Consider the following 12,009-nt stretch of genomic DNA (forward strand, 5'->3'; position numbering starts at 1 on the left):
TTTTCTCTTTTCGCCCTTCCCTCTCTTTCCCTAGGTGGCAGTTTGCTAAGGCAGACTGGACCCTATTTACCCTCAGTGCTGCTCTCTCTGACCTCTCCCTTCTGCCTCTCTCTCGCGCTCTCCTCCTTTTTCATGACACTGTCTTCAACGCTGCCCTCCGCTCTATTCCTCGCTCTTCCTCTCGGGGTCCACGGAAGTGCGTTCCCTGGTGGAATGCGGACTGTGCTCGGGCTGTCCGCTGTAAGCGTGCAGCCTGGAAGAGGCACCGCCGTAGGCAGACGACCGATTCTTTTCTTTTCTTTCGGAAAGCGAGTGCGGTGGCCCGTAGGGCCATCCGTACGGCTAAACGTGAATGTTGGGCGTCTTATGTCTCAACAATTACGTCCGAAACCCCTCTGGCCCAGATCTGGAAGCGTATCCGCAAGATAGCGGGTAAGTTCGTTCCCGATGTTTCACCGGTCCTTCACCTCCATGATACTCTTGTGGCGGACCCGTTGCAGGTCGCTTCCGAACTGGGTTCCCACTTTTCTTCTGTTAGCTCTGGTCTTCATCTTCCCCAATCTTTCCTTCTTCGTAAACCTGTCCTTGAGTCTCGTCCTTTAGATTTCTGCACTCATCTTCAGCTTCCCTATAATGATCCCTTCTCTCTCTCTGAACTTCGTTCTGCTCTGGCCCTCTGCGGTTCTACGGCGGCGGGCTCCGATGGTATTCATTATGAGATGCTTCGCCATCTCCCTCCGAGCACGTCTCAGTATTTACTGAGTCTGTATAATCGGATCTGGGAGTCGTCGTCAGTCCCTGAGGACTGGCTCGATGCCGTTGTCCTCCCTGTTCGCAAACCGGGGTCTCTGGGTACTTCCCCTAAGGACTTTCGCCCTATTGCTCTCACAAGTTGTGTCTGCAAACTTTTTGAACGTATGGTTAACGTTCGTCTGATGTGGTTCCTGGAACACCATCACCTCCTCTCCCCTTCTCAATTTGGTTTCCGCAAGTGCCGCAGCACGACAGATGTCCTGGTGAACTTGGAGGTCTATATTCGTACTGCTTTTGCTGCGAAGACCTCCGTTGTTGCCGTCCTTTTTGACCTGGAAAAGGCTTACGACACCACTTGGCGTTATCATATCCTATCTCAACTTCATTCTTTTGGCCTTCGTGGTCATCTCCCTCTCTTTCTCCGCAGCTTCCTCTCTCGTCGTTCCTTTCGGGTGCGCCTTGGTACCGCTCTCTCTCCCTCTTTTCAGCAATACGAAGGTGTGCCCCAGGGTAGTGTTCTGAGCACTACTCTTTTTCTGGTTGCCCTCAATGGTCTTCTTTCCTCTCTTCCTTCTGGTGTCTTCTCCGCTCTCTATGTCGATGATCTTACCCTTTGTTGTCAGGGTGATGATTCGCCTCTCCTTCAACGCCGGCTTCAACTTGCAATTGATGCCGTGTCGTCTTGGGCCACTGATCATGGCTTCAAGTTCTCTACTTCTAAGACTTGTGCCATGACATTTACGCGGAAACGGGTTGTTCTTCGTCCCTCTTTGTCACTTTATGGTCATCCCCTTGAATACAAGGATTCCGCGAAGCTTTTGGGGTTATTCCTTGACACTCGTTTGTCTTGGTCTCCCCATATCTCTTACCTCCGTGTTGAGTGCTCTAAGGCCCTTACCCTCCTTCGGGTCTTGTCCCATACTTCTTGGGGGGCAGATAGGCGCACTCTCCTTGCTTTACATTCCTCTCTCGTCCTGTCTAAGCTCGATTATGGTTGCCCTGCTTACTCGTCTGCTTCTCCTTCTACTCTTCGCCGTCTTGATGCTTTGCACCATACTGGGTTGCGCCTCAGTTCTGGTGCCTTTCGTTCGACTCCCGTCCTTAGCTTGTATGTTGACACTGGCTTCCTGTCTCTCCAGGACCGCCGTGATCGCTACTGTCTTCGCTATCTTGCGCGGTCCTTGCAACATCCTTCCTCTCGCCTCTGTCGTGCTCTAACTTTTACCCCTCCTGCGGTTCCTGTTCCTCTTCACCACCTCCCTCTTTCTGTCCGGTTATCTCGCCTGCAGGATTCTCTTTCCGTTCGTATTTCTGATGTTTCTCCTCGTGTTGTTCCTTCTTTGCCCCCGTGGAGGGTCCCTCTTCCGCGGTTTTGTACTTCCTTGACCCGTATCACTAAAGCTTTTACCCCTCCTACGGTTCTAAAACGCCTTTTCCTCGAGCACTTTTCTTCTCACTCCCGCTCCGTTTCTGTCTTCACCGATGGGTCTAAGTCAGCGGACGGTGTTGGCTACTCTGTTGTTTTTCCTGATCGCACTTATATGTGTCGCTTGCCTCCGGAGACTAGCATCTTTACAGCGGAACTTTATGCTATTCTCTATGCTCTTCGTCTCCTACTTTCTCGTTGTCAGTCTTCCTTTGTAGTTGTTGTTGACTCTCGTAGTGCCCTCATGGCTCTCGGGTCCTTTAATCCAGTTCATCCAGTGGTTGTCGAGATCCAGCATTGGCTGTTTCTCGTTCATAGTAAATTTAAGTCGGTTGAGTTTTGTTGGGTTCCCAGCCATATTGGTGTGTCTTTAAATGAGCGTGCGGATGCTGCCGCCAAGGAAGCTGTCCGCTCTTGTCCCATCTCTCGTAAGGGCATTCCGTATTCCGACTTTTACCCGGTTATCCATTCCTCAGTCCTTACCTGTTGGCAGGCTTCTTGGTTGTCTGTTACTGGTAACAAGCTACGTACTCTTAAATGTTGTGTTTCCTCGTGGCAGTCCTCCTTCCACCGTAACCGGCGGTGGGAAACAGCTCTGGCGAGGTTGCGTATTGGCCATACTCACTTAACCCATGGTCACTTGATGGAGCGCCGCCCTGCTCCTTATTGTCCTAGTTGCATTGTCCCTCTTACGGTCGTGCATGTCCTTCTTGAATGTCCTGACTTCCAGGACGAGCGTATGTCTTGCTTTCCGACCGCCCCTCGCGGTCACCTGTCCCTCGATAGAATTCTTGGTGACTCGGATACTTTTGATATCGTTCGCCTTATGCGTTTTTGTTCTCGTATTGGCATCCTTGGTGATATTTAGCGCCCTCTGATTATTTTGCGTCTTTGATGGTGCTACATAGCCTTCCCGGTTTGGTGCCTTCTTTTGATAATTACTTACTTACTTGGTACAAAAGGATTAAGAATGGGGAAGTCAGTTTAGAACAGGAATTCATACAACTTGTTAGAAATGTTAAAAAAGAGATTAGGAAAGCAAAAAGAAACTGTGAAGTTCGCATAGCAGAGCAAGCAAAGTCAAATCCTAAAGAATTTTTTCAGTTATATCGAACTAAGACTAGGGAAAGGATAGGTCCATTAAAATCTGAGACAGGTCAAATAACGGATAATGACAATGAGATGAGTAGTATTTTTAACAAATATTTTATATCTGTATTTACTAAAGAAGAACTTAACAATATGCCTTCAGCCGAACAAGTCTATGTGGGTGGGGATGAGGACAGGTTGACTAGTTTAGCAGTTACCAGGGAGGATGTAATTAAACAATTAGAAAAGCTAAAACCAAACAAATCCCCAGGGCCGGATGAAGTGTTTGCCAGGGTGCTTAAAGAATGCAAAGAGGAGCTTTCCGAGCTACTGTCTACCATATTTAATGAATCAATAGAGTCAGGGAGAGTGCCAGAGTCATGGAAGGTAGCTAATGTGGTACCAATTTTTAAGAAAGGAGATAGATCACTTGCGTCAAACTATCGACCAATTAGCCTAACGTCTATTGTGGGAAAGTTACTTGAATCAATAATTGCAAATACAATTCGTCTCCATCTTGAAAAACATAAATTAATAAATGAGTCGCAACATGGTTTTACTAATGGGCGTTCATGTTTAACAAATTTGCTAACTTTTTATTCCAGCATAGTTGAGGCAGTTGATAGTGGTAAGGATTGTGATGTTGTGTACCTTGACTTTAGCAAAGCTTTTGATACAGTGCCACATGAAAGACTAATTAAAAAAATAGAAGCTCATGGTATTGGGGGTGCTATATTAACTTGGATTAGGGCATGGCTATTCCAAAGGAAACAGAGAGTTAGTATAAATTGGGGTCAAGTCAGAGTGGGATAATGTTGTTAGTGGAGTACCTCAGGGCTCTGTCCTGGGACCTCTGTTGTTTATAATATATATAAATGATTTAGATTCAGGTCTGAGTAGCAACATTTGCAAATTTGCCGATGATACGAAAATCGGTAGGGAAATTAATTCAGAGGAGGACTCACTATCACTTTAAGTTGATCTAGATAGGGTTTTGAAATGGTCAAAGGATTGGCAAATGCAGTTTAATGCTGATAAATGTAAAGTTCTGAGGCTAGGTAATGATGATAGAGTTACAAGATATGAGCTAGATGGTGTTGAGATTGCGAAGTCGGATTGCGAAAGGGATCTGGGAGTTATGATTAGTAAGAATTTAAAACAAAAGGATCAATGCATGAATGTTCGTAATAAGGCGAATAGGATACTGGGATTTATTAATAGAAGCGTTAGTAACATAAGAACATAAGAATATAGGTAACTGCAGAAGGCCTATTGGCCCATGCGAGGCAGCTTCTATCTATAACCACCCAATCCCACTCATATACATATCCAACCCACGCTCGAAACAATGGAGGCTGTCTTGTGACATACACAACTCCCACGCCCATGAAGGAATCTGCGTGAAACAGGCACCGCCCCGAGATGAACGCTGTGGGCCCCGAGCTCGACAAGCGACGAAAACCGCCACCACCATACATAAGAACATAGGGAGTGAGCTAGGGAGCAGTGATCACAAAGAAATCAGATTTAGCATTGAATGGAATAGACCAGTAGGAGAAAATTCTGTTAAAGTGCCAGATTTTCGAAAAGCTGATTTTAATAGCCTAAGAAATTTTTTGGGTCAAATTGATTGGAAAGTCTTGGGTATGGGGTGGGGGCCGGTCTTGGAGCGAGACATGAACCCAGCGATAGGTGACTTAAATGGGGATTTCGATGTGGATTCAATATATAACTTATTTAAGAATATTCTAAACAAAGCACATGAACGTAGTATACCATACAAATTTAATAGATCGAATACTAATGACCCAAAGTGGATAACAAAGAATTTGAAGAACCTTATAGGTAAAAAGAGAGCTTGGTACAAAAGGATTAAAAATGGGGAGGTCACTTTAGAACAGGAATTCGTACAACTGGTTAGAAATGTTAAAAAAGAGATAAGGAAAGCAAAAAGAAACTATGAAGTTCGCATAGCAGGGCAAGCAAAGACAAATCCTAAAGGGTTTTTTCAGTTATATCGTACCAAGACTAGGGAAAGGATAGGTCCATTAAAAACTGAGACAGGTCAAATAACAGATAGTGATGAAGAGATGAGTAGTATTTTTAATAAATATTTTGTATCTGTATTTACTAAAGAGGAACTTAACAATATGCCTTCAGCCGAACAAGTCTATGTGGGTGGGGACGAGGACAGGTTGACGAGTTTAGCAGTTACCAGGGAGGATGTTCTTAAACAAATAGTAAAACTCAAACCAAACAAATCCCCAGGGCCGGATGAAGTGTTTGCCAGGGTGCTTAAAGAATGCAAAGAGGAGCTTTGTGACCCACTGTCAACCATATTTAATAAATCAATAGAGACAGGCAGAGTGCCAGAGTTTTGGAAAGTTGCTAATGTGATACCAGTTTTTAAGAAAGGAGATAGATCACTTGCGTCTAACTATCGACCAATTAGCCTAACGTCTATTGTGGGAAAGTTACTCGAATCTATAATAGCAAATAAAATTCGTCTTCATCTTGAAAAACATAAATTAATAATTGAGTCGCAACATGGTTTTATAAATGGCCGTTCATGTTTAACAAATTTGTTATCTTTTTATTCTAGCATTGTTGAGGCAGTTGATAGTGGTAAGGATTGCGATGTTGTATACCTTGACTTTAGCAAAGCTTTTGATACAGTGCCACATGAAAGACTGATTAAAAAGATAGAGTCTCATGGTATTGGGGGTGCTATATTAAGCTGGATTAGGGCATGGCTATACCAAAGGAAACAGAGAGTTAGTATAAATGGAATCAAGTCAGAGTGGGAAAATGTTGTAAGTGGAGTGCCTCAAGGCTCTGTCCTGGGACCTCTGTTGTTTATAATATATATAAATGATTTAGATTCAGGTTTGAGTAGCAACATTTGCAAATTTGCCGATGATACGAAAATCGGTAGGGAAATTAATTCGGAGGGGGACTCACTATCACTTCAAGTTGATCTAGATAGGGTTTTGAAATGGTCAAAGGATTGGCAGATGCAGTTTAATGCTGATAAATGTAAAGTTCTGAGGTTAGGTAATGATGATAGAGTTACAAGATACGAGCTAGATGGTGTTGTGATTGCGAAGTCGGATTGCGAAAGGGATCTGGGAGTTATGATTAGTAAGAATTTAAAACAAAAGGATCAATGCATAAATGTTCGTAATAAGGCAAATCGGACACTTGGATTTATTAATCGCAGCGTTAGTAACAAGACACCTGGTGTGGTTCTCAAGCTATATCTTGCTCTAGTTAGGCCCCATTTAGATTATGCAGTTCAGTTTTGGTCGCCATATTATAGAATGGATATAAATTCACTTGAACGTGTCGAGCGTAGGATGACTAAGTTAATTCCCCAAATTAGAAATCTTTCATATGAAGAAAGATTAACAAAGCTTAAGTTGCATTCACTGGAAAGGCGAAGAGTTAGGGGTGACATGATAGAGGTTTACAAGTGGATGAATGGACATAACCGGGGGGATATTAATAGGGTATTAAAAGTATCAACACAGGACAGAACACGAAACAATGGGTATAAATTGGATAAGTTTAGATTTAGGAAAGACTTGGGTAAATACTGGTTCAGTAACAGGGTTGTTGATTTGTGGAACCAATTGCCGCGTAACATTGTGGAGGTGGGGTCCCTCGATTGTTTCAAGCACGGGTTGGACAAGTATATGAGTGGGATTGGGTGGTTATAGAATAGGAGCTGCCTCGTATGGGCCAACAGGCCTTCTGCAGTTGCCTTTGTTCTTATGTTCTTATGTTCATACAACTACAAATATCTTCGGCCCCACCCAAGACACCTGGTGTGGTTCTTAAGCTATATCTTGCTCTGGTTAGGCCCCATTTAGATTATGCAGTTCAGTTTTGGTCGCCGTATTACAGAATGGATATAAATTCACTTGATCGTGTCCAACGTAGGATGATTAAGTTAATTCCCCAAATTATAAATCTTTCATATGATGAAATATTAACAAAGCTTAAGTTGCATTCACTGGAAAGGCGAAGAGTTAGGGGTGACATGATAGAGGTTTACAAGTGGGTGAATGGACATAACAAAGGGGATATTAATAGGGTATTAATAGTATCAACACAAGACAGAACACGAAACAATGGGTATAAATTGGATAAGTTTAGATTTAGGAAAGACTTGGGTAAATACTGGTTCAGTAACAGGGTTGTTGATTTGTGGAACCAATTGCCACGTAACGTGGTGGAAGTAGGGTCCCTCGATTGTTTCAAGCGCGGGTTGGACAAGTATATGAGTGGGATTGGGTGGTTATAGATAGGAGCTGCCTCGTATGGGCCAATAGGCCCTCTGCAGTTACCTTTGTTCTTATGTTCTTATGTTCTATTGCAGGAGGGTGAGAGGCCAAGACCTGCAATTGCATGTGCGGTGAGAGGCCAGGAACTGCTATTGCAGGAGGGGTGAGAGGCCAGGAACTGCTATTGCAGGAAGGGTGAGAGGCTAGGAACTACTAATGCAGGAGGGGTGAAAGGCCAGGAACTACTATTGCAGGAGGAGTGAGAGGCCAAGAACTGCAATTGCAGGAAGGGTGAGAGGCTAGGAACTACTAATGCAGGAGAGGTGAGAGGCTAAGAACTACTAATGCAGGAGGGGTGATAGGCTAGGAACTACTAAGGCAGGAGGGGTGAGAGGCTAGGAACTACTAATGCAGGAGGGGTGAGAGGTCAGGACCTGCTATTGCAGGAAGGGTGAGAGGCTAGGAACTACTATTGCAGAAGTGGTGAGAGGCCAGTAACTGCTATTGCAGAAGGGGCTGAGAGGCTAGGAACTACTATTCCAGGAGGGGTGGGAGGCCAAGAACTGATATTGCATGAGCTGTGAGAGGCCAGAAACTGCTATTGCAGGAGGGGGGTAAGAGGCTTGGAACTGCAATTGTAGGAGGAGTGAGAGGGTAGGAACTGCTATTGCAGGAGAGGTGAGAGAACATAAGAACATAGGAACAAAGGTAACTGCAGAAGGCCTATTGGCCCACACGAGGCAGCTCCTATCTATAACCACCCAATCCCACTCCTATACATGTCCAACCCGCACTTGAAACAATCGAGGGACCCCACCTCCACCACGTTACGCGGTAATTGGTTCCACAAATCAACAACTACTGTTACCGAACCAGAATTTACCCAAGTCTTTCCTAAATCTAAACTTATACAATTTATACCCATTGTTTCGTGTTCTGTCTTGTGTTGATACTTTTAATACCCTATTAATATCTCCTTTGTTATGTCCATTCTTCCACTTGTAAACCTCTATCATGTCACCCCTAGCTCTTCGCCTTTCCAGTGAATGCAATTTAAGCTTTGTTAATCTTTCTTCATATGACAGATTTTTTATTTGGGGAATTAACTTAGTCATCCTACACTGGACACGTTCAAGTGAATTTATATCCATTCTATAGTACGGCGACCAAAACTGAACTGCATAATCTAAATGGGGCCTAACCAGGGCAAGATATAGCTGAAGAACCACACCAGGTGTCTTGTTACTAACGCTTCGATTAATAAATCCCAGTGTCCTATTTGCCTTATTACGAACATTCATGCATTGATCCTTTTGTTTTAAATTCTTACTTATCATAACTCCCAGATCCCTTTCGCAATTCGACTTCGCAATCTCAACACCATCTAGCTCGTATCTTGTAACACTATCATCATTACCTAGCCTCAAAACTTTACATTTATCAGCATTAAACTGCATCTGCCAATCATTTGACCATTTCAAAACACTATTTAGATCAACTTGAAGTGATAGTGAGTCAAATTCCATGTTAATTTCCCTGCCGATTTTTGTATCATCGGCAAATTTGCAAATGTTTTTCTCAAACCTGAATCTAAATCATTGATATATATTATAAACAACAGAGTCCCAGGACAGAGCCCTGAGGCACTCCACTTACAACATTTTCCCACTCTGACTTAAGCCCATTTACACAAACTCTCTGTTTCCTTTGGAACAGCCATGCCCTAATCCAACTTAATATAGCACCTCCAATACCATGAGCCTCTATTTTTTTTAATCAGTCTTTCATGTGGCACTGTATCAAAAGCTTGGTAAAGTCAATGTACACATCACAATCCTTACCACTATCAACTGCCTCAACTACGCTAGAATAAAAAGATAGCAAATTTGTTAAACTTGAACGGGCTTTTGTAAAACCATGTTGCGACTCATTTATTAATTAATTAATTTGTGTTTTTCCAGATGAAGACGAATTTTATTTGCAATTATCGATTCAAGTAACTTTCCCACAATAGACGTTAGGCTAATTGGTCGATAGTTTGACGCAAGTGACCTATCTCCTTTCTTAAAAATTGGTATCACATTAGCAACTTTCCATAACTCTGGCACTCTGCCTAACTATATTAATTTATTAAATATGGTAGACAGTGGGTCCCAAAGCTCCCCTTTGCATTCTTTCATGGCCAGGAACTACTATTGCAGGAGGGGTAAGAGGCTAGGAACTGCTATTGCAGGAAGGGTGAGAAGCCAGGAACTGCTATTGCAGAAAGGGTGAGAGGCTAGGATCTGCTATTGCAGAAGGAAAGGTTATAGGAACCACTACATCAGGCTGGGTAGAAGGCCTGTCCCAGCTATCGCAAACCACGAACCAGAAAGAATGCTTCATGGAAGCATTGTCTTCCATAGATGACAGAAAAGTAATGGGAGACATGTTCACCACCTACAAAATTCTCAGAGAAATTGACAGGGTAGACAAAAACTAACTATTTATTATGCGTTATACACGAACAATGGGACACGGGTGGAAACTGAGTACCTAAATGAGCCAAAGAGAAACCAAAAAGATTTTCTCAGTTTCAGAATAGTTAACAAATGGACTAGGAAGTGAGGTGGCCGGTGCAGACTCCATAAACAGTTTCAAATTAGGATGTGATAGAACCAAAAAAGTTTAGGGAATTAAACCCCAGTTGATTGACAGTTGAGGGGCGGGACCAAAACGCCACCGTTCAATCGTCTCAAGTACAACTAGATAAGAAAACCTAAGAAATCAAACAAGTGCCCCCCTCACGACGCTGCTCAGGTTAGCAACACCCGGGACGCTGCTCAGGTTAGCAGCACCCAGGACGCTGCTCAGGTTAGCAGCACCCGGGACGCTGCTCAGGTTAGCAGCACCCGGAACGCTGCTCAGGTTAGCAGCACCCGGGACGCTGCTCAGGTTAGAAACACCCAGGACGCTGCTCAGGTTACCAAAACCAGGGACGCTGCTCAGGTTACCAACACCCTGGACGCGGCTCAGGTTACCAACACCCTGAATGCTGCTCAGGTTACCAACACCCTGAATGCTGCTCACGTTACCAACACCCGGGACGCTGCTCAGGTTAGCAACACCGAGGACGCTGCTCAGGTTACCAACACCCTGGACGCTGCTCAGATTACCAACACCCTGGACGCTGCTCAGGGTACCAACACCCGGGACGCTGCTCAGGTTACCAACACCAGGGACGCTGCTCAGGTTACCAACACCCTGGACGCTGCTCAGGTTACCAACACCCGGGACGCTGCTCAGGTTACCAACACCCGGGACGCTGCTCAGGTTACCAACACCCGGGATGCTGCTCAGGTTAGCAGCACCCAGGACGCTGCTCAGGTTACCAACACCCGGGACGTTGCTCAGGTTACCAACACCCGGGACGCTGCTCAGGTTACCAACACCCGGGACGCTGCTCAGGTTACCAACACCCGGGACGCTGCTCAGGTTACCAACACCATGGACGCTGCTCAGGTTACCAACACCCGGGACGCTGCTCAGGTTACCAACACCCGGGACGTTGCTCAGGTTACCAACACCATGGACGCTGCTCAGCTAGGTTACCAACACCCGGGACGCTGCTCAGGTTACCAACACCCGGGACGCTGCTCAGGTAACCACCAATTTCTACTTTAGATGGGTTGTCTTTCACCAGATTTGTATATGCTTTTAGTGCGCACGTCTGCCACCTAGGCCACGGCAGTGTCTGCCACCTAGGCCACGGCAGTGTCTGCCAGCTGGTCCACGGCAGTGTCTGCCACCTGGTCCACGGCAGCGTCTGCCAGCTGGTCCACGGCAGTGTCTGCCAGCTGGTCCACGGCAGTGTCTGCCAGCTGGTCCACGGCAGTGTCTGCCAGCTGGTCCACGGCAGTGTCTGCCACCTAGGCCACGGCAGTGTCTGCCAGCTGGTCCACGGCAGTGTCTGCCAGCTGGTCCACGGCAGTGTCTGCCACCTAGGCCACGGCAGCGTCTGCCACCTGGTCCACGGCAGTGTCTGCCACCTGGTCCACGGCAGTGTCTGCCAGCTGGTCCACGGCAGTGTCTGCCAGCTGGTCCACGGCAGTGTCTGCCAGCTGGTCCACGGCAGTGTCTGCCACCTGGTCCACGGCAGTGTCTGCCAGCTGGTCCACGGCAGTGTCTGCCAGCTGGTCCACGGCAGTGTCTGCCAGCTGGTCCACGGCAGTGTCTGCCAGCTGGTCCACGGCAGTGTCTGCCACCTAGGCCACGGCAGTGTCTGCCAGCTGGTCCACGGCAGTGTCTGCCAGCTGGTCCACGGCAGTGTCTGCCAGCTGGTCCACGGAAGTGTCTGCCAGCTGGTCCACGGCAGTGTCTGCCACCTAGGCCACGGCAGTGTCTGCCAGCTGGTCCACGGCAGTGTCTGCCACCTAGGCCACGGCAGTGTCTGCCAGCTGGTCCACGGCAGTGTCT

General features: G+C 46.0%; 1 protein-coding gene across 1 annotated transcript in view; it reads left to right on the forward strand.

The window, feature by feature from the left end:
• LOC138371772 (paternally-expressed gene 3 protein-like) overlaps window positions 1-11,298 on the forward strand; it is a 28,195-nt gene extending 16,897 nt beyond the window's left edge. The window contains exons 2-3 of the mRNA XM_069336794.1: window positions 10,354-10,974; window positions 11,275-11,298. Of these exons, the coding sequence (XP_069192895.1) occupies window positions 10,354-10,974; window positions 11,275-11,298 (645 nt within the window). The remainder of the gene's footprint in view (window positions 1-10,353; window positions 10,975-11,274) is intronic.
• Window positions 11,299-12,009: the final 711 nt, after the last annotated feature.

Source organism: Procambarus clarkii, chromosome 36 (genome assembly GCF_040958095.1).
Source record: "Procambarus clarkii isolate CNS0578487 chromosome 36, FALCON_Pclarkii_2.0, whole genome shotgun sequence".
Taxonomy (NCBI): Eukaryota; Metazoa; Arthropoda; class Malacostraca; order Decapoda; family Cambaridae; genus Procambarus; species Procambarus clarkii.